At 40.2% G+C, this 23,491-nt stretch overlaps 1 protein-coding gene and 1 long non-coding RNA gene across 2 annotated transcripts; both read right to left on the reverse strand.

The window, feature by feature from the left end:
- Nucleotides 1-478: 478 nt before the first annotated feature.
- Nucleotides 479-19,231, reverse strand: LOC138804621 (uncharacterized). Its single transcript, XR_011365307.1, has 3 exons — nucleotides 19,207-19,231; nucleotides 16,839-17,009; nucleotides 479-827 (listed from the first exon to the last, which is right to left on the reverse strand). It is a non-coding gene; the product is annotated as an uncharacterized lncRNA (long non-coding RNA).
- A 532-nt stretch (nucleotides 19,232-19,763) lies between these two features.
- Nucleotides 19,764-23,249, reverse strand: Bbs10 (Bardet-Biedl syndrome 10). Its single transcript, XM_069988915.1, has 2 exons — nucleotides 23,037-23,249; nucleotides 19,764-22,704 (listed from the first exon to the last, which is right to left on the reverse strand). The coding sequence occupies exons 1-2, from the start codon at nucleotides 23,219-23,221 to the stop codon at nucleotides 20,775-20,777; spliced, it is 2,115 nt and encodes a 704-aa protein (XP_069845016.1). The 5' UTR covers nucleotides 23,222-23,249; the 3' UTR covers nucleotides 19,764-20,774.
- Between the last annotated feature and the right edge of the window lie 242 nt (nucleotides 23,250-23,491).

Consider the following 23,491-nt stretch of genomic DNA (forward strand, 5'->3'; position numbering starts at 1 on the left):
AATTTTCTTCTGTGTTTGGAATCTCAACAACTTTTCTGTACTTTGTTCTACCCAGAACCCTTGTGAACCAGATACCTTTGTGTTAAAGATTTATAGGCAAGTGCCAAAGCTACCGTGTAGGTACAGCCATTCCCAATTGTTTTTTTTTTTTTCAGTGATGGAACTTATTTGTAAAGGTGCCTATTTCAGACATTTCAGAGGCCCTTGTATCTACGCCACAAAACACCGTGTATGTTCATCGATCCAATATTGAAAAGGGACTATTACTTTTTTTTTGCAGTGCTAGGGAAGGACACAGGGCCTCATGACTGCTAGGTGTGTGCTCTCCTCCAAGATACCTCTTGAATGTTCTAGAGAAAGGAAGTGGCATCATAGTAGTACAAAACTGATAGTCACTTAGTATATACTATACAACTACAATGGTTATTAATAGTTTGCTATATTTTCACAGTAGTTGGCGATGGTGAGTGGCTAGACTTTTCAAGGAGTCCCTGGACCTCCTACAATCCAGAGTCAAGAAATTCAAAAGGTTCCAGAGCCAAGAAATTTGACAATATGTCTTTTACCTTAATCTTGAGGTAAGGTGGCAAGTACTCAGATATGGTAGTTTTTCATCCCTATAACAAAATGCCTGAGGCAATAAACTTGTAAGGAGAAAAGATTTGTTTTTTGCTCACAGTATTGGAGGTTCCAGTCCATAGAGAATTGACTCTGATGCTTCTGAGGCTATATAGTAAGGCAGCACATCATAGTGGGAGTATCTGAGACTATATAGTAAGGCAGCACATCATAGTGGGAGTAGGTAGAGTTGAAAGTTTATCTTGTAGCTGGAAAGGATAAAAAAAGAAAAGAAAAAGAGAGAATAAGGAAGAATATTACCCCCTTAAGACATACCTTCCCTGATGCAAAGAGCTCCTGTTTGACCCTAATCCCAACACTATCTTCATAGGGACAAACCTACTGCATACATGAGGGCCATTAGGAGACACTTAAGATTCAAACTATCGCACTGCACTAATGTGTCAGAGGGAAGTAAATTAATCTGAGCAGCATGCCAGCCCAAGAAGCACAAAGGCTCCCTCAGAGCATATGTGTTTTGGGTACAACTCCTGAGAAGCAAGGACCTTCCCAGGTTCACAAGGTCAGAAGAGTACCACCGGTAACATTAGCTTATTACTCAGCCAGAACTTCCAGATTAGGAAAATTAGACAATGCCTTGTTCAAGGTGATATACAAAGGGGTCACAGTTACATATGTAAAGTAGTGAGTACATTTCTTGTTGAACTTGTTACCCCTCCCTCATTTTTCTCCTACTTTCCCTCTCCCAATCCCCTCCCCCCCCCCCCCACCAAATTGTATAGTTCATTTCCAACATATTGTCATGCTCTCGCTGGGGTTTCTTGTTCACTGCTGATGCTCTACAACTTAAATCACACCTCCAGTCCATAGCTAGGGACTTTCTATCTCAGTATTACCAAAGATACCTGGAAACAAACTCAGTATTTTCAACTGATTTTTCCTCTAGCCTTGTGCAGCTTAGAGGAAATTCCATTCTTAAGTTGCTCAAAACAAAACCTTGAAGTCATTCTGGATTCCTTCCCTTGTTTTACAACCTACATGCATTCCTTCAAGCAAGTCCTTTTGGCTCCAACAAAATGTGGCTAGAAGCCGGCACTGGTGGCTCCACCTGTAATCTTAGCTACTCAGGAGGCTGAGATCTGAGAATTGAGGTTCAAAACCAGCCAGGGCAGGAAAGTCCATGAAACTCTTATCTCCAATAAACCACCACAAAAACAGAAGTGGTTCTGCGGCTCAAGTGGTACAGTGCTAGCTGAAAAGCTCAGGGACAGTGCCCAGGCCTAGTTCAAGCCCCATGACCAACCAAAAACAACAATAACAACAAACAAAACAAAACAAAACAAAACAAATGTGGCTAGAATCTGTGTGTTTATAGCTACACACCCAAACTGCTGTCATCTGTCCTGGATTACTGCAATAGCTTCCTACTGTGTCCCCCAGTCTCTACTCTTGCTTCCCACAATCCCACAATAATATATAAGCAGCATCAGTTACCCTTCTGTCCAAAATTGTACAGTGACATGTCATCTCACTAAGAATCAAATCCAACTGCTTACCATGGCTGGCATGAGTACATTTCTTGCTCCTTCTGATACCACTTTCTTCCACTCTCTAGTCCTCTGGTCCTTCATATTGCCTGGAAAGGCTCAGCTCTTGCTGTTCCTGTACCTTGGTTATTTGTCCTCAGATGCATGGATAGTACCCCTTCAATTCTATTCAAATCATGTATCGTAAGATAAAGCTTTCTCTCTTCCATATAGACAAACTGCACCCCAGGAAGAAAGGTCCTATAGAAATAGACCCTGTAGTAGAGGCTGTTGCAAATTCACCAAAAGGCATTGTGTCTTTCTTCTAGAGGGATAGCATTTTAGCTGGACTTGTGGATACCTTACAAGAAGCTGCATTCCCTCATCACCCTTGTGATCAAGTGTGGTCACATGATTGCAAGATGTAGGACAATGCTTTAGAGGGAACAAGCGTGGATTGAGAGTTGGTAAGAGGAGATTCCTCAGTGTACATTTTGACTTTTGAATCAGTTGAGTAGTATAAAGAGAATTTTAAAACACTGATGTATCAAGCACATAGATGGAGAATGCTCCTGCAATAGTAAAAAGGACCCTGATCTAAGGAAAGAGAACATGAGCTTGGAAGAAAAACCAGGTAAAAGTCACAGTGACAAATTTGTAGGGCTTTGACAATTTTAATAAAAAGGGAGAGTAAAAACCAAAGGGAATATTCTAGAAGCTATCTGGTTTAGGATTTTCCCAGCAGCATGGAAATGTTACAACAGTGTTGTTTGGCAGGCTGTGAAGTGATGCGAGGTATGAAAGAGTGCCAGCAACATGTGTGGCATTTACTTCCTCAGGGAAATTTCCACAGACCTGTGCCTGGCTCCTTCAGATGCACACTCACCATCAGAGTTTGTCAGTGTGCAGAGTGGCTGTGTCTCAAGGGACGACTCAAACCAAGCTTGTGAGTGTGGTTGATTTATTTATCATAAGAATCACCCCAGGCGTTCATATAGTATAGACATGAGCAGTCTTCCCTTTATGGGTGAACATATATGAGAAATCCAATAGTAGTCTGGTGCTTTCTCTGTAAGCTTGGGATGAGCACAAGAGAAATCAAATGAATGGCATGATCTGCTTCTCTCCATGCACTCTCCCAGGCTCTTCTCTATATATATACTCAACTCCTAGAGCTCACGCATACCATAGTTTGGATGCCACTAGATGCTGATCATGCTGACTGTTATATTTTCAGCCTAGACCTTTTTCTTTGATTTCCCAACTCAGTCATCCAGGTTGGATGCTCATCCTTATTGTATGGGAAATACAATCAATATTTCCCATCCCCTAAGCCTGCTGTTTCCCCTATGGAACCCTCCTGGTGAGTAACATCACAAATTTCCCACTTATTCAGGACAGAAATCTTAGGAGACACATTGACCTTGATGTTCTTCACCTCCCACAGGTGAATCTATCATCAAATTCTGCTGACTCCAAGACAAGCATGGGTTGGGAGATGGTAAGAAGGGGATTCCTCAGTGTACATTTTGACTTTTTTTTAACCGGTTGCAGGACTTGAACTCAGGGCCTGGGCACTGTCTCTGAGCCTCTCTGTGCTCAAGGCTAGCACTCTACTACTTCAGCCACAGTGCCACTTCTGGTTTTTGAGTGGTTAACTGGAGACAAGAGTCTAGCCCAGGCTAGACAAGGCTAGCCCAGAATAGCTCTGAACCAACACCCTCAGATCTCAGCCTCCTGAGTAGATAGGATTACAGGTATAAGCCACTGGCGCCCAGCTCATTTTGACTTTTGAATCAATTGAATAGTACAGTCTGTAATTCTATGTCATTTTGTAGTTCTCTAGTGTAATTTGCCATGAACTTTTTTACTTAAAAATTACTTTTAATCCCATGAAATTTGAAAGTATACAATGAATAGCTATATGTCTATCCAGATTGCCAATTACTATTTTACTCCCTTCATGAACATATACATAAACAAAATATGAACACACATCTTACCCAGCCATCTGAGAGTAAATCAAAGATACTGTTACACCAAATGACTCTATATATCCTTCCTTTGAATAAAGGCCTTCGTCTACAAGACAAAGTGATTTTTTTGAAATGGAAACCATATTACACAATCCCTCTGCACAAATTTTTCCAAAGATTTTCCTTCACACAGAATGAATTCTAAGTGTATCACAGTCTACAAGGTTTTGCATGATTTCTGGCTCCTGCCTAACCATGGGGTCTTATCTTCTACCTTTCTCTTTAAGTTTCTCTCTACCAGGTACAGTGATTAAAAGTCAGGATACTTCCACACTGAGCTAATAGATAACAAAAGTCCCAGAGGCTTCAAACAATGAAAATATTTCCTGATCATATTTCATATCTATTTGGAGTCTACCAGCAACTCTGTTCCATGTGTTTTTCTTTCTTGTTCCTAGATCTAGGCTGATGGAGCATGACCTATCATCATAGCAAAGATGGAAGTAAGAAGTATTTAGAGGGCCCTGTATTGGCTCTGTCTATAAATGGCACCTGCTATTTGTGCTCACAACTTACTGACTAGAACTATTCACATGTTCCTATCTGTCCACAGAAGAATCAATGGTGCAATCCTACCTAGTCTGCGGCAGGCTCCTTTCTCCTCAGGACTGATTGGATGCACCCAACAACTTTTGCCTCAGTGTCTCCATTTTGTAAAATATTTCATGCACCTCCTAAAGTCTAACAGGTTTATTTTCTTGAAATATCATATCACTGCAAAATTCGACCAGCCTGCAAAACATTTCTTCTCTAGGTGGCTGAGTACATCTCTGTTCTCAATGATCACTTGTTAATTTCAGAGTAGTTCTAAGAAATACCACCAAATTTGTACCCCCCAAATCCTCCCTGTAGCTTTATGTATTGATGACCTATTGTGTTATAGTTGAATCATCACTATGCTTAGGTTGATAGTATAATACAATGTGCAGCCTCATTCACAACCACTCCTTAGAAGGAAAAGAATCCTCATCCCTTCTATCTCATTATTATAAAGAGATCCTTGGGTAAGAATGCTCCCAACCATTAAATCATTAACTTATGGCCACATTCAGTTTGTGCTGATCAGGTGTGCACTGTGTTGTACAAGGACAGGGAATCCTAATGGACTCTATTATCTGAGACCCATTAGAGGCAAGTCTTTGCCCCAGTAACAGAAATGCCCACATTCTTTAAAAAGGCAGACTGCATGGCACATTTAATCATAATACACTTGTGAAAAGTATATGCATATTTTAAGTTGAAGCTTAATAAACATTAGCTTCTTTGTGGTTGATTGGAACTTCTTTCCTGTGCTTTCCTTCCCCGCTTCACCCGCCCCAAAACATGGTTCCACTTCCTGGCAATGATTTTGATAAACAGTACTTTAACTGTTGAGAGGAGTTATACCTCTGGATTCCTTCCCTAAGAATACCCTTCTTTAGTCAGTTTGTATATAAATGCATTGAGCCCTGTATATGTTATCATGCATAGTTGTATTTTAGTTACCACATAAGAGAAAACATGCACCGTTTGTCTCTCTGAGCCTAGCTTGCTACACTTATCATGATTTATTCTAGGTTCATCCATTTCCCAGCAAATGTCATGTTATTCTTTCTAATAGAGGAGTAAAATTCCATTGTGTATATGTACCACCTGATCTTGATCCATTCACTCATTGTAGGGCAACTTGGGCTGTTTCCATAACTGGGTTAGTATGAATAGTGCAGCAATGAACATGGATGTGCAATATAAAATTTTAACTCTTCCCATCCTACAGCCTTTTGGTCATTCTAGCTAATATGGATCCAAAGTTTGACACTGTGGAAACAGTATAGATCTTTGGGACCTTTGCTAGGACAGACTACAGATATTACAGTAGTAACAGAATGTGTTGTGGCAGATGATATTTTCCTCACACATTTCCCTTGCCATATGGTCTTTTTTAACAATGTGACCTTGCTAATTTTCCCATGAAAAGATGGAGTTCATGCCCATCCTCTTAAACCTGGGCAAAAGCAGCCTAGCTCAATAGGCTATGATCAAAGTAACCCCATGTGAGTTCTTAGTGTATAAAAGGCAATATTGAATGTCCTGGGTCTCTTGCTCATGGAACTTGTCACCATGGTGGAACGAGGGAAGGAAGGAAGGAAAGAAGGAAAGAAGGAAGGAAGGAAGGAAGGAAGGAAGAAGAAAGGAAATAGAAGGAAGGAAGGAAGAGCTTGAGTAATCTAAGGAGAAGCCCACATGAACAGCAACCAATTCCTGGCCCCTAGTTCTAGCTGTTTCCACCAACCTGCAAGCACCAATCATTTGAGTGAGCTTTAGAAGTGGATCCTTCAGTACCTAGAACGGACAGGTTTTCTTATGAGTAAGTCAGCAAGTACGCTATTCCACAGGAGTGTCCCTAGGTAGTGCATGCCAGTGCGCAGAAACACGGACATACTTCTGAACCAGCCTAGCAAATAGCCACTGCCTTAAGCTTCCCACCTTCCCACTTCCAATTCTGCCATTTTGGCTCATTCCCTGGTAATCACTACTCTATTTTCAACTTCTATGAGGCGATATTTTTTAGATTCCACATGTAAATGACATCATGTTGTATTTCTTTTTCTACTCCTGGTTTATTTCACTTAACTTAAATTTGTTTTCCAGGCTCATCCATGTTGCTGCAAATGACAAGATTATCAATGATTCTTGGCCAAATAGGGGCTCCCCTGTATATAGACAACGCATAGTCTTTATCCATTCATTCATTAATGGGCACTCAGATGCTGTGAATAGCACTAGTGCAGATTTTTTTTCAGCATTCTGATTTCATTTCCTTCAGATAAATATTCAGTAGTGGGAATGGCGGATTGTTTGCAAGTTCTATTTTTAATTTTGCTTTTGGAAATTACTGGGAATTGAATTTAGAGCCTTATTCTCTACTACTGGAGCCATGCCCCAGCTCTTTTGTGTTTCAGCTTGTTTTTTAGATAGGGTCTTATGTTCTTGGCTAGTGTCATCTCTGATCACAATACTTCTGCCTTTGCCTTTTGAGTGGTTGGGATTATAGGTGTGTTCCACGATGACTGTCTCTCTATTTTTTATTAGCTTATATTAGTTATACAGAGGAAGATTTCATTGTTGTATTTCCATACATGCTTACACTAAAATCAATTTCATCCCTTCTTATTTTCCTTCTGCTTTTTTGTACCTCTATTTTTAAGTTTTGGAGACAATTCCACAATGTTTTCTTGTGCACTAAATAATATTCCCACCACAATGTGTAAGCTTTCCTTTCTTCCACATCTTTGTTAATACTTTTGTACTTTTGGTTTTTTTTTTTTAATCAATAGTCCCATCTGAAGGGCTGGGATGTAGCTCAGTGGCAAAAGCACTTGCCTAGTAAGTGCAACGTCCTGGGTTCGATCCCCAGTACCAAAAAAAAAAAAAAAAAAAAAAAAGTTCAAGGATAAGCATTGGCCGGGCGCTGGTGGCTCACGCCTGTAATCCTAGCTACTCAGGAGGCTGAGATCTGAGGATCGCGGTTCAAAGCCAGCCCGGGCAGGAGAGACCGTGAGACTCTATCTCCAATAAACCACCAGAAAACCGGAAGTGGCGCTGTAGCTCAAGTGGTAGAGCGCTCGCCTTGAGCTGAAGAGCTGAGGGACAGCGCTCAGGCCCAGAGTTCAAGCCCCACGACCAACAAAAAAAAAAAAAAAAAAAAGTCCCATCTGAGGCTAATGACAGGCTCAAGTGGTAAAGCATCTGCCTAGCAAGCACAGAGCCCTACGTTCAAGTCCTGGTACTACCAAAAAATGTATCTCATATAATAGCCATCCTAACCAGTATCACATTCTAGCTTCAATTTGCCTTTCCCTGATTGTTAGTGATATTGAGCATTTTTTCATATACCACTCGGCTATTTATAAGTGTCACAAGCATAAATGTGTGAGAATGTTGGGTGTAGCATTTTTATAGGGCTTAGAAGTTAGAAGGTTTACTTTCTTGTATTTCTCCTGCTTTCAAATGAATTTATGAAGCACAATTTTATGCAAGTCCTTTTGCTAGAAACTGTGAGGGGATCAAAAGAAAATAACTCACGGATTCTGACTTCAACAAACTTGTGATCTCATGGGGAGCTGGCCCATGAAAAGAAGAACAAAATATTATGTAAGGCTTGAATGGGGAAGCACGATTTAACTATAGCTTTTGGCACACTACCTGAGGAGAGCTTACTGTGTTGGTGGCAAAGGACAGAAGCAGCTTATCAAACGGAAGTAAATTTGAGTTGGAATTGGAAAGAAGGAATTTAAAGAAATAAGGTAGACATGGGAAGTGGGGAGACATAAAGAGGGAGGAAGGAAAGAAGTGGAAGGGCAGGATGATAGACCGAGAGAGGGGGGTAGGTAGGACTAGGGAGGAAGGGAGGGAGGGAAGGAAAAAGAGAAACAGTTCAAACAGTTTAAACAAAAATGTCAGGGGATCCATATACAAAGGGTTTTGAACTGCCTCTGGCTCTGAGACTTAGAAAACATACTCAAAGAAACAGTCTAGCAATTAAAAGTAACTCAAACCTCTGAGTCTTTCAAAGGCTGTCCACAGAGGTGCAGTAAAATTGGTATTCCCCTGCATTGTTTCTTAAAATATCCTCTTCCACATTCTCTAAGATCTCACATCTGTCACATATTGCAGCTACAACTACAGCTGGGGTTGATAAACATTTCTATAAAGAACCAGGTAATCAACATTTTAGTTTTGCAGGACAGTTGGAGTTACTCAACTCTGGAGTAGTAGCACAAAACCATCCACATATAATATGTACACAATGATGGGTGTGACTGCATTTCAATAATTTTATTAATAAGTATTAAACTGTCTTTTGCTTGATTTTCTCAGAAAAAGATTCACCCCAAGCCCCACAAAGTTCAACCTTTTTTTAATATATTGGTGGTATTAGAGCATGAATTCAGCATGCTTGCTAGGCAGGTGCTTTACAATTTGAGCAATGACTCTAGCCCTTTTTTGGTTATTTTCAAAGTAAGGTCTCACTTTCTGCTTGAGCTGATTTGGGCTGCCATCCTTCAACTTGTGCTTTCTTGTGTCACTGGAAATTATAAGTGTGTACTACCTTGCTTAGCCATTCTCGTGTTATTGGGATAGCAGAAGTCCACCACTAGACCCCAAAATTTGGTTGACGTAGAGTCTTGTTTTATTCCCCAGACTGCCCCTAAACCAATATCCTCCAAGTACTAGGGTTTCAGGTTTTAACCATCATACCTGTCCTGTCTTTTACTTTTACATCCTCCTGCTACCTTCTGTCTTTTTCTTCTCGCTCACATTTCAATTGGATTGCTATAACTCCTGTTTTGTGTTAAGAGCAGGGTCAAATGGTAGACAAAGATAAAATAAGAATCTCAGATACATTGCGGAACTACTGACTGTTTCTAACCAGTGGAAGTGAGTCAACCCAAGTGTTATTTTAAGAAAATTAATGTGGCAGCACTGTGCAGGATGTACTGTAGTGAATATTTACAGAAGCAAAAAGACTAATTAAGAGGTTATTACGAAAATGTATGCAATGGGTGTGGAGTCTAAGCTGTCATGGAAAGAAGGGACTGGTGTAGGACAAAATGTGACTCAAAGATGAGCTGGAATTGACATTAATTTGGTAGACAGAAAAAGGCAAAGCAAGGATCAAAGACAGAAAGTAAAAGATCAGTGGGTAGGAGAAGCTAAGTGAAAAAAATATTTGAATCATTGATCTCTACATTTCCAGTCTTTTTCCTTGCTTGGTAAGTGATCCCTTCAAATTCTCTTTCTTTTTTTTTTTTTTTTTTGGGTCCAGTCATGGGTCCTGAACTCTGGGCCTGGGCGCTGTCCCTCAGCTCTTCAGCTCAAGGCTAGCGCTCTACCACTTGAGCCACAGTGCCACTTCTGGCTTTTTTTCTTTTTGCTTATGTAGTGCTGAGGAATTGAACCCAGGGCCATAGGCATGCAAGGCAAGCGCTCTACCACTGAGCCATCTTCCCAGCTCCTCTCTTCCTTTTCCTCTCCTCCTCTCCCCTAAAGGGAAATATCCTCTTTTCCTGCTTTCTTTTTCCTATCTTTCCCTCCTTTTCCCACCCCACTTCCCAAACATTTCCTCTTCACAGAATTCAAATCCATGACTCTGACTTCCCAGTTGATGATTTTTCTAGTCTGCTATCTCTGGCCCAAATGTTTCTGGTAAGCTATTCTGGAGGCTGAGAATCACAGTTCAAAGGAGCTAGGGCAGGAAAAGTCTGTGAGACTCTTATATCCAAGTAGCCACAAAAAGCTGGAAGTGGAGAGGTAGCTCAAGCAGTAGAGCCCTAGTCTTGAGCAAAAGACCTCAGGGACAACACCCAGGATCAAGTTCCAGGACCAGCATACACACACGTGTCTCTCTCTCTCTCTCTCTCTCTCTCTCTCTCTCACTCTCTCTCTCTCTCTCTCTCTCTCTCACACACACACACACACACACACACACACACACACAGAGAACATACATTATTTTCAAGCTAATAAATGAGAAAGTTAGACTTATTACTTCTTTATGGATACAGGCAGAAGAAACAAGACTCTTGGACAAACACAAGGTCCTATCTGCCAGCAGAAGTGCAAGCAGCATGGGAATTAGCATGTCAACAAAGTTACATCTTTATCTCAGGGCTCACAAGGTCAAAGAGAGGATTAAAGACACTGTATTGGCAGTGGATGGCATTAAAGGTAAGGCACATAGAACTTAAGGAAACTACAATTTTATAGCAAGCAGCAAGCAAGTCTGCTATTTGTCCCAGCAGTCGCTCAAGGTTCTTCTACAAAAGCAAGCCCAAAAATCTGGTCTAGAAAAAGAGTGATCAAGGTCTTGAATTTTTTTCAGCACGTTGAGTAGTGTTACAGGAGTGCAGGAGCCAAATGGAAGTATTAGTTCCAACACACAGTGGGTCCCAAACTGCATTTGGCAATTTCTTTTGTAAATTCGCTCCTCTATTTCCAGTCTTGGTGAGAAGAACCATCTTCTCTGCAGTCACCCAAACCACAAACAGCAGCCATGTCAGCTTCTGTTGCCTAGTCCCCACACCAAGTCACCCTCTAGACTGGCTTCCTGTGGCCACCATGATAATTATCATAGACCAAACAACTTGAAGGTCAGAAATGTATTCTCTTATTTCTGAAGGCCACAAGTCTACAAGTAAGTTTTAGAGGGGCAAACTCCCTCAGGAGACTATTAAGAAATAGCTGTGCTTTGTCCTTCTAGCTTCTGGTGGCTCCAGATGTTTCTGAGCTATTATTTCCCTGAGCTATTTTGTTCAAGGCTAGTTCTCTACAACTTGATCCACAGTCCCCAACTTCTGGCTTTTCTGCTGCTTAGTTGGCAAAAAGAATCTCATGGACTTTCCTGCTCGAGCTGGCTTTCGATCACAATCCTTAGATCTCAGCCTCCTGAGTAGCTAGGATTAAAGGTGTGAGCAACCTGTGCCCAGCTAGAACAGTCATTTTTATACATTAGATATCAGTTGAATTTAGGAGTTATTCACAAAGAAGTAATGATTAAAGCTGTGAAAATAGATGAGTATTCAGGAAGGAGTAAAGAAAAAAACTTATTTAGGAGTGAAGTGTTCTCATATGCTTTTAAAAAAATACTCAAGCCGGAAGCTGGTGGCTCATGCCTGTAATCCTGGCTACTCAGGAGGCTGGGATCTGAGAATCACAGTTCAAAGCCAGCCCAGGCAGGAAAGTCCATGAGACTCTTATCGCCAATAAACCACTCAGAAAATCAGAAGTGGCACTGTGGCTCAAGTGGTAGAGTGCTAGCCTTGAGCTGAATGAAGAGTTGAGGAACAGTGCCTGGGCCGAGTTCAAGCCCCATGACCGACAAAAAAAAGCAAATCATGATTCCTGTAAAGGAGATATTTTCCCCCCAGTTTACACAAGATAAAACTCATGTTCACAGAGGGCAAAAGCATTTCAAAATTATTCTGGTAATAAGTGATAGAATCAGAATTCTAGATTTGAAAGAGAAAAAAACTGTCATTTTTCTACTGTATTAAATTCAGCAGGGGGTCCAAACTTGGAGTTCTTAGAGGCAGCACAAGATGGGAAAAAGAGGGTGGAGGAGAGTTCTCTAGGGCCACTGAAGACTTATACAAGCACTCCTCCAAATTAATTATCTAGTTAATCTCCCAGGATGATATTGAAATGATTTCTTCTTTAACTGATCATTATTTATTAAGAGATTGGAAAATTGATGCAGAGAGTTTTATACCAACTTCCACTGGGGAAACTGGAGAATTCCAATCACTTCAAGGTCTCTTTTTGAGGTTTTCTTGGAGACAAGGTTTCATTATGTCTCCCAAGCCCGTCTGCAACTGTTAGTCCTTCTGCCAGATTCAAGGCATACTTCACCATTTCCTCCCCTTCCATTTCTCTTAATTGAAAAGCCATAGAATTCAAACTCACTGCAGCAATGACTGTAGAGGGGAGAACTGGAATCTGTGTGAGGGCCACTCCTAGAGCGTTCTCCCTCCCTCCCTCCCTCCCTCCCTCCCTCCCTCTCTCTCCCTCCCTCTCCGTCCCTCCCTTCCTCCCTCCCTCCCTCTCCCTCCCTCCCTCCCTCCCTCCCCCCCTCTCTCTGTTCTCTCTCTCTTGTCAATCGCATACTAGGATTCTGCTACTGCTATTCTTGCCAAAAGGACAAGAGGTTGAAGTCTTGATTGAAGTGGAAATTATTCTGGGACTATTGATTGGATTATCTATCACAATGATTTGAAGTAAATTATAATTCAACAAAACTGTCTCTAAATTATGGATTGCTTAACAACTAGAGCAGATGCTAGTATCAGCAAACTTCCATTGAGGAATGACTACAAATGTTTGGGATACACAGAGTGCCGTGGTGAACTGGGGATGCTTTCTCATTCCCCTTCCCCCCGACAATGCTGCTCAAATTCTGCTAAAAATATGCTGCTTTTCAAAAACAATCTAAAATTCTTACTTTGTCAGATATTGAAATCGAACCTGTTTCACTTTGTTTGGGGGGCACCATTTGGCTTTGGGGAGGCAGGTTTTTACAAAATTAAAGCAAGAAAATCTTCAGGAGATCACACAACAATTTTACCACAACTGTTGATAATCTGGGACTGACTGAGAGACTCTCTTCTTGACACATTGGAATTAAATTTTTTTTGAAATTCATTAATTTTTTTCTTTTGATCATTGGACAAAACTGTGTGTGATAAATTTGTGATCAAGGTAGGCTTACTTAGTCAAATAGCTGTGCTGTGCTGTTGACATGTTGGGCTAAGAATATAGGATCTGAAGTTAGGTTGTGGGCATTAAACCTCAAAACTCATTCAATGCACAGATGACCTTGGGCATGCTGCTGGTCTGTGTTTCCTTTCCTAAAACAAACTGAATGATAGCACTGCAAGGTGGGATCATTTTGAACAGTATATAAGGTAGGATACACAGAAGTGCTTATTTAGCCTGGTTTAAAGTACCAATGAATTTTCCTACACATATAACTCATAAAGGACTTGGATTTTCTTTTTCTTTTGCCAATCCTGGGGCTTGAACTCTAGGCTTGGACGCCTCCCTGAGCTTCTTTTGCTCAAGGGTAGCATCTACCACTTTGAGCCACAGTACCCCTTCTGCCTTTTCTGTGTAGTTTATTGGCGATAAAGAGTCTCATGGACTTTCCTCCTTGGGCTAGCTCCAAACAGCCATCCTCAGAGATAAGCTTCCTGAGTAGCTAGGATTACAGGCATGAACTACCAGTGCCTGGCCTTGGAAATTTTAACGACAGAACAAGGACATGAATGGGCCACCCCAGATGCTGCTATCCACACAGCCTTCAAACTCATACTTAAATGAAATTCCTGTAGATACCGGAATCTGCTCGTCCTTCTCCACTTCTCCTGATCCTCCGTCATTTGCTGACTTTCTGTTACTCTTCCTCTCTCTTCTGCCTATTTATCTTTTTCTTATCACCCCATCTTCCTTTTATCTCACCATTGGGTTCAGAACATGACAATTGGGGGGGGCGGGTGGAGATCTAATGGCGTTTGATTTTCCACCCTGTTTCCCTAAGACCAGCGCACAACATCTGCTTCTCCATTTGTTTTTGGTTACATAAGTGAACTGGTTAAAAATATAGGATTAAAAAAATAAGAAGAGCCATAGCACTTCTCAAATTTGGTTGTGCACATATGTATTTTATAACTATACAGAAAACAGTTCAAATTTAGAACCTCTATGTCTATGAGTGACAGTAAGTATTACCTCAGTTTTTCAAATAGTTCTGTCAACTCAGGCTTTTCTGGACAAATAATCAGTCAGAAACTCAGCATTTTCCCTTTCTTATTTTCCCTTTTGGGGTTGGACTAAATTTTTGGAAAAATCAAGATACTAAAAGGTAACCTAAATACATGAAATTATACAACCATAAACTAAAAATATGTCAAAGATTTTATTTTATTATGTAATGAGGAAACCTGTATGAAGTACTGGCCTCAAAGAGATAATCCAAAGGAAAAACATGTAGGCAGTCAGAAAGTCAGAATTGATTTTGATAATAATTATGGTTTGGATCTCTTAGATCTCTTAAGAGCTCATGTATTGGCTTGGTCTGCAAATGTAGCAATGTCCAATGGTGGGGCTCTTGGGTAGTAATTGGCTTATGAGGGCTCTGACCTCATGAATAGACTAATACATAGATGGAGTCATGCTTACTGGGCTAATGGAAATGATGGGAACTTTAGGTGTGAGGTCTACTTGAGGTCTTAAAGGGTATTATCTGTCTGTATCCCTTTCTCCCAGACTCCTACTTGGATCCTCATGAGGTGAGCAGCTTTGTCCCTCTGTCCCTCTCATTCTTCTACTATGATATTCTGTCTCACCTAGAAACAATGGAGTAAGTAACCATGGATTGAAACCTCTGAAATCATAAGCTGAAACAAAATCTTAGAGCCACAGGATGTTGTTTAAGCCTGTAATCCAAACTTCTTGGGAGGTGGAAACAAGGAGATCTGGTTCAAGGCCAGGCTGGATGAAAAGAAGTTTGAGAAATTCCATTTCAACCAATGACTGGGCATATTGTGAAAGTGACATCACTGGTGACACAAGAGTAATACAAGAGTAATACAGGCCATCCTGTACACAGAGCATGTCCCTATTTCAAAAATAACGATTTCAAAAAAGGGGCTGGAAGAATGGCTTATGTGGCTAGGCCCAGAGTTCAATTCCCAGTAACACATACACACACACTTTTCTGTTCTTTTTTTTTCTTGTCTGTCATGGGCTTGAACTCAGGGCCTGAGTGCTGTCCCTGAGCTTTTACACTCAAGGCTAGTACTCTACATTGGAGCCATAGCAACACTTCTCATTTTCTGGGGGTTAATTGGAAATAAAGAGTCTCACAGACTTTCCTGCCCTGGCTGGCTTTGAATCCTCAGCTTTCAGTTTACCGTGTAGCTAGGATTACATTGCCTGGCACTTTCCTGAATTTAAAAGCTAATTTTATCAGATACTTTGTCACAGTGCAAAACTAGCCTCTTTTACACTGTGCAAGGTGGGAATTGGTTGCACAAAATTCATTTATCTGTTTTTCTAATGGCAAGAATCTTCAGCATCATCACCCATCTTTTACAAGTTAACTCCAGTTTCTCTAAATTTGTAATAAAGTAAAAGATAATAAAAGATGCAGACCCTTTTAGAACCAAGAAACACTGGAAAGCTCTTTCCTCTAGAGATTTTGCCAAGAATCCAATCTGTTTAATTTGAGCTTTAACTAGGATCATTGAAGTTTACCTTTGAAGAGTGTTGTGGGACCATGGCTCTTTCCTCTCTGCTTCCTGACCAGCAGAGAGGTAAGCAATTTTGGTCCCATCACATGTTTTCTGCCATGGTATTTAGCTTGCTTAAAGGCCCCTAAACAACAGAACTAAGCAATCAGGGACTAAAACCTCAAACCATGAGCCAAAATAAACCTTCCTTTTAAGTTAATTTTCTCAGGTATTTTGCCACAGTGATGCAAAGCTAACACAGCAAGGAAGCTGAAAATATTCTTCTTTTCATACAGTATCTCAACACAATTCATGGGCACTGTGACAACACAGTAGCCACGCTAAACAGTTTTGGGGGTTAGCCAGGCACACTGGAGAATCTCATCAAAAGCCTTCAGTGCCGGGCGCTGGTGGCTCACGCCTGTAATCCTAGCTACTCAGGAGGCTGAGATCTGAGGATCGCGGTTCAAAGCCAGCCCGGGCAGGAGAGACCCTGAGACTCCTATCTCCAATAAATCACCAGAAAACCGGAAGTGGCGCTATAGCTCAAGTGGTAGAGCGCTGGCCTTGAGCTGAAGAGCTGAGGGACAGCGCCCAGGCCCAGAGTTCAAGCCCCACGACCGACAAAAAAAAAAAAAAAAAAGCCTTCAGTATCCCACCTTGACAGTGCAGAATTATCTCAAATACTAGTTTCTCAGGGCAGGAGGTGAGAACACTGCCTAGGCAGGCCCTGAGTTCAAACCCCAGTACTACAAAATAACAAAAACTATGGTTTCTGTAGGAAGAGAGAATCCAGTTTAAAATATTTTAAATCACATACAACAGAGTATCTGGAAATGGACTCAAAGCACCAATTTAAAAAGCCTGAAAATTGGAAAGCCAACACTCCTGTTATCTGGACCCTACTTACCCCTTGAACACGTACTTACATTTGGACACTCCATCCTGACTTTTTTATGAGGAAGCATGATGCATGCTGGTCTTTAGATAACGATTCGAGAAACAAAACTATGGCCTACGGTGGATTTCCTTGCTTCTTGAAAAAAATGATCAAATACAGGAAACTGAACACTTGACAAGCAGATGGAGGATGTTCTTATCTGTGAAAGAAGTGGACACACAAGCTGAGAGTCAGTGACTGGGCAAAAGCCCAAATGAAGGTTCAATATTGACAAATTCTACATTAAGTTCTGGAGAGTAGGAGTTGTACAGTAAGCCCCATTAGTCTGGCATGACCCTCTGGAGTTTACTGAAGTTGGTACAAATTAGTGTAGCACTGGACTCATTGTCTTAAGTGTTTTTAAATATGTGTTGCCATCTTGATGTTTCAAATGCTTTAGTCTTTGTTTTTAGTCTGGCCTCAAACTTCTCAATCCCTCATTGTTAGAAAAACATTTTGGAAAAATAAACATGGGAAAAATTTGATAAAACCACAAGGTAGGTTTTTAAAACTATTTCTATTTGATTTTGAAAAAAAATATTTATAAAGTCATATAGCCAATGGAAGTTTTTTACTCTCTGTGCCAGATAAAGCTGCCATAACCAAGAGTCTCCAAAATACAGAGGCTGACGCTACACGTTTACTTCAATCCAAGACAACAGTCTAGAGGTGATAGCCTACATAGTTGAGACTCAACCCAGTCTTGTGGGGATCTCAGCTCCTTCCCTTTTGTCCGCACCTTTTCCTAGGGTATTGTCTTTGACTTCACAGCCAAAACTCAGCTGCCTACATGCACTTTAGATAGCAGAGTGGAAATGCCAGTGGATAGGAGTGTACAACCTTTCCCTTGTCCTTTTCATTTAGTATATCTATCTACAGCTAAGATTGACACTAATCTTTTGCAATGGATATATAATATGTAATATATATATATGTATAATTAGTTTGTGAGCTAACATTTTTTGTCTTCTCTGCTGAACTGATGGGAAAGACATAAGCTCGTTCTTCAGGAGCCAAAGAATGAGCAATATTTGGTAAGTTCAGGCTTGAATTGTATTCATTCCTCTTTCCCATTCCTTTTAGTGTGAAACATAGACACCATGACATTTTCCTACACAACATCATTAACTAGTTCAGACTAAAACATTCAAAACATGCTCAAGTTTCACAACCTAATCCCTATTATTTTGAAGATAAAAATGGTTCCTGTAGGCTTACTGGGGAAAAAAAAATAAGGTTCCTAAAGGTTACTGAAGAAAATGTTTGTGGGAGGCAGACTGACATGTTAATTAAGAAAACAGTAAAACCTCAGCTAAGTTAAATGCATATTTGTCTTTTATCTCTCCCATGGCTAAGCAGATTTTTTTTGCAAAGATCACTGGCTCAATTATGTGCCATCCCACATTCTCTTCTTATAATGTGATGCTGACATCCTTCCTATTGGACAGCAAGGCTCGAGTTCTCCCTGGAATCTCAGCTGACCTTCATGACTGCCTGGCTGAGTGGAGCTAAAGTATAGTAATGCTCAGTCAAGCCCCAATCCTCAGAAGTAATAACATGATTCAAAGTTCCTAAATTCTGGGGTTATTCATTGTTCAACATTGGAACTGGTGAAGGGATCTTGATTTCAAAATTATCTTCACATTTTCCTTGGTCCCAATTCTTTAATATGTATTCAGATTTCATTCTATTTTTTTGCCCAGACACATTTTTATTACTATTCCACACATACAAAAAAATGCATGAAACCCATATACCCAGCATAAATAAACAACCCTGTAATCTACCACTGAGCTGAACAATTGGATTATTTCTTCTTGCCTCAGGACCCCTGATCCTTCTTAATTCCCAGTCAGAATTTGCTCTGACAGTTTTGCTCCTGCCATGCCTTCCTTTTTTTAAAACTATAATTTTATTGTTATTATTAAGGTGTTGTACAGGGGAGATTACCATTTCATAAATCAGGTGGTGAGCACATTTCTTTCTGGACATCCCTTTGTTTTTCCCCCTCCCATCTCTGCTCACATGTTGCATAATTCATTTTCCAATGTATATGAATACCATTCAGTGTATATTGAATACCATGTTCACCCTTCCTCTCTCCATTTATCATTTTCTATTATGTCACCTCAAATCCTTTGTATCAGAAGGCATAAACTTAAAAGTAATTACACTATTTAAAATCTAAATTTAAATAAGTAAAGTTTTATCATCATAACAAAAACATACTTTAATTGAAAGATAAAAGTTTACTGTTCCACATTTTATGATTTTCTTTGTCCATTAAGTTTATAAGAAAAATTATAACCTTGTCTAGGAGGACTAATTTATTCAACAAATACACTCTTAACACATACACTGGGCAGATGTTCTGTGCAAGATATTAAACCAGGTGCCAATCACACAAGGATCCAGTCCCAGATTACATTTATAATGCTCAATGAATACCAATGCAGAACATTAAGCAGGTTGGGAAAAATCTCCGAATACCTGTAGTGACTGAAGAATATTTACATTGGCAACAAAAACTAAAACAAAAGGATCTAAAAATGTTTCAAAGAATGGGAAAATGTCCAGCAGTTTGAACAGAGGCTCTCTCATCTATGAACTCAAGAAGAGCTAGATTACACTCCCCATGTTTTTAGAAATGAAATATGCATCTTTTAACATAGACTTTTGAAAATTGAACTATAATATAAAAGATATTCCCTGACAAAATGCCTAGCTACAGTGGGTTTTTAATATCACTTTTCTTAAATTCAATCTCAAACCAAACAGCGTCATCTATCCATTAATTTTGTAGAAAAGTACACAAAGGCATGGCATATTCAGTATTTAGCCTAGTATTTGGCACACAGTAAGCACTCAGTAAAAATCTGTTGAATAAATCAGAAACACAGACGTAGGGGAATAGATTGAAGATAACACTTTTATTTCACAAGCAGGTCTGAATATTTAGCATAAACAAAAAAATTCTTTTGAGTATTACAAAGAACTACAAAAAGCAGAAGACACTGCTCTAATCTATGGCTAGAAGCACAGTATTACTTGCATTTTAAGCTCTTAAAATGAAAAGCAAAATGCATTTCTAAATTCACATTAGAAATATGCCATTTTTTGGTTACTACTGAACAGGTTACTACTGAACATTGCCAGTGTTGGCAATGTCCCATATATAAGAAAAAGTAAGTACATGAAACATCAGGTACACAGATTAGCTTTATAAGACTTTAGGAGCCAAGGAAAAATGAAAAGTATGAATGTCTTTTCTGGTATGAACTTTTAATTACAGAAATACATTCACAAAGCACAGTGCTGTTTCTGGAAACATATATTAAATATATGTGCATAAATGGCAAAAATTTACCCAAGTTTTTTTCAAATGAGATAGAAACAACCCACATAACTTGTAAAAATAAAAAAAAATTCTAAAAGGAAAAAAATTATGTTAAAAATTATGAGCAGGGAAAATTACTTTTTTCTTGGAAAATTATTTTAAATGAAGCAAATAACATCTGCTTTACAATTAAAATGAGATGGCCTTTGAGGACTCCCATCTGTATCTGAGATCTAATGACTACATGGACTACATATAAAAGTGAAGTTGAGAGTGAAGAAAGTAGAAAAAAGATAGAAAGGAGCTATAAGCAAGTACCATCTCTCTATACAGATTAACAGAGCTCGATACACACAAAAAGGGGCAAGACACAAATTTAGCCAAATTTAGCTTCTCCATTTGTTTCATAAATAAGTCTACCATAGATTTTTAAATGGTCTGATAACCTTACAGTAGATCTACTATTTAAGTTGTATTATTTTCCTAAGTAGACTAAATTGCTTCAGAACCAGGAGTCATATGCCTGCATTACTTTATGGCTTGAGTAGGAATAAAAAAAATAAAACCTAACAAAACAAACTTCAGATGTTAAAGTTCATCTTCTGAATCTTGATCACAATTTTTCTGAGGTTGCCTCCTAACACTGATAATCAAATCAATGGTTAATATTTTTGCCAAACACTGAAGAACTGAAGTTAGTAACTGGTACTTGCCAGTTACTGATTCCAAACCTACCTGACTGCTTACCATGGGTTGATGAGTTTGTAGTGCATGGATAGAACTCAAATATATTTGTGGAAAGCTGTTATTTCCTTTCTTGGACTTATAAAGGGTTTGAGGAATGCTTAAAAGTGCATTAGCTATTAATGTAATAACTATGGTTTCTTCTGATTGCTGGCATTTTTTGGCATAGTTGAGAAGGTAATAATGTAACAAGATCTCAAAACTGCCACCTACTGGCAAAACACAACCTGCTGGCACAGATGAGGAATGGTAACATATATCCAATGACTTGGATCTCAATGGTAACAGGTTCCCTTTTCTAGGAATTTCTGTGACCTGTAAATTTTCATAAGAAATTTCTATTCTAGTGTTTTCTGTTGTAGATTTATCAGTGGAATTAGCGAATAGCTCAGAGTCATCCATTATTTTGTTTTTTTCTGGAGACAAACACCTCTGTGCTTTATTTGTTTGGAATGTATCTCTTGGTGCCACTTCTGGTATTGAACATGGAATATTTGCTTCTAATTCTACATCTGAAACTACCAAATTTTCACATACGTCTTTGGTCTTTACTACGTCCTGATATGATCTAAATATTGAGTCATTGCTAATTTCTGGTAACTGATTACTTTTTTGGCTATTTTTATAAGTAAGAGGATTTGATCTGCCATTTTGGTCACTGGCTTGTATTACATAATTTAGATCAAGATCAATATATAACTGCCGAAGCATTTTAAGTGCTCCATGTAAAGCACTCTCATGTTGTTCAACAAGGCCCAGAACTGGTCCACAAAGAACTATACTGTGTGGTATAAATGTACATGTGCTAATTAAGCCAAGATGAATATACCTTTTGGATCTAAGTATAAGAGGTTTACAAAATTTCACCAGAGCAGTGTTAGAAATTTCACACTGTGATGAGGTTTGTGGTAGTTCACAGGGAGTAAGACCAATGATTCTCCAGATAAGAGATATTTCTTCTGATGATAAACACTCCACTACTGATATGCCACTCACTCTTGCATAATAAATAACTAAATCTGGTTGTTTCACACTAGAGAGAAGCAATTTCACATTCTGACTATGTAACTGTGTCATTATTGCTTTTGTTTTTTCTATAATCCAAAACTGAGATGTCTGAAATTGTGCTTCTGAATTTAGCATAAACTCTGATCTAGAGGTTGAAAAAAGAGGCTGGATAATTTCCTTTACTATCACCATTCGTATGTCACCCTCTGCTGGACAGTAAACAGAAAAATCTCTGTGAAGCACGAGGCCATCGACAATTCTAGAGTCTGAAACAGGAAGGCCAGTTACACCAACATTCAATTCTACAAAACAGTCATCCACTAGTTCAAATAATTCAACCCCACTTTCGTAAGTCATACATTTGAAAAAGTAATCACACATCAATTTTGAAATAAATTTGTGATTATTTCTTCCCACCCTTCCACAAAAATAAGCTCCTAAGAGTAACTCTAAAGAGCCCCCACACAAAGTTTTGTCTTTCGCAGATGAAGAAAAGATGGACAGAAAGTGTTTACTTAAACAATGATCCATAGTATAGTCTAGTATTTGTGTCTGAAACGTTAGTAGAGCTTGGGAAATAAATTTCCACTGACAACTATTTTTCCAGTGCCTTTCCAGGGTTTGCATAGTTCCAATACTCAACGAATCCTTTTCTTTTCCTGTGATTGCATGAAGTCCTCTGAGTAAATGGCAAAGAAAAATAATAAATGTTTTAGCACCATCTCCTGTTTGTTTGAGATGACTGGAAACACACGCCACTATCATCCTGTGCAAAAAAAAAAAAATAAAGTAACTTGTATTTTCAGAAGGTGGACTTAATACATTGGAATCAAGATAACACCATGTTCATCACAGCTATAGACACAGACACCCATCCTTAGCTTTACTTTTCCTACTCGAAGTCCCTTGGTTCTGTTTTTAAGGTTCTGGGATGGGGCGCAGGGGAGGGTCTCGGGAGGTGGTAAGCTGTGAGGACCAGGCCCGGAGTATTTGCAGGCCCCGTGCGAGGTCGCGCCTGCAAGCGCGCGGCCTAGGAGTCACTTGGCTCGGGCGCCGGTCCACCTGCTCGGCCTGGCCCCGAGGGTGGCACGCAGGTACCTGGCTATGGGATGCTCTAGGTGTAGCGCCGCCAAGAGGCGGCCTCCATCCCGGCTGAGCAGCACCTCGCCGGTGGGCTTCGTACACAAAACCTGCCGCCCATCTGGCCCCAGGCAGCGGCTCACGATGCTCTCCAGCACCTGGGCCACTCGCAAGGCCGTCTTCACCGATGCCGGGACAGCCATGGAAGCAGGGCGCCCAAACCGTTCCCTCCCGCCGGCCTACAGATGTGACGTCAGGGCGACCCTAAGGGGGCGGGCGAGACCGGAAAGCGGGAGCCGGAAGCGAGGGCGGGGCGTGACCCGGAAGCCAGCCATCAGAACCGGAAGCCGTGGAAGCAAGGCCTGCCAGGGCGGGTAACGTATCCGCTCGCTTGGCTGGAAAGCTGGGCTGGAAGAGCCGTCACCCTTAAGATCGGGCGAGAAAGCCTGGATTTGCCCTGGAGTCCTAGGTGC

Source organism: Dipodomys merriami, unplaced genomic scaffold, assembly GCF_024711535.1.
Source record: "Dipodomys merriami isolate MVZ:Mamm:240054 unplaced genomic scaffold, mDipMer1.0.p SCAF_10, whole genome shotgun sequence".
NCBI lineage: Eukaryota > Metazoa > Chordata > Mammalia > Rodentia > Heteromyidae > Dipodomys > Dipodomys merriami.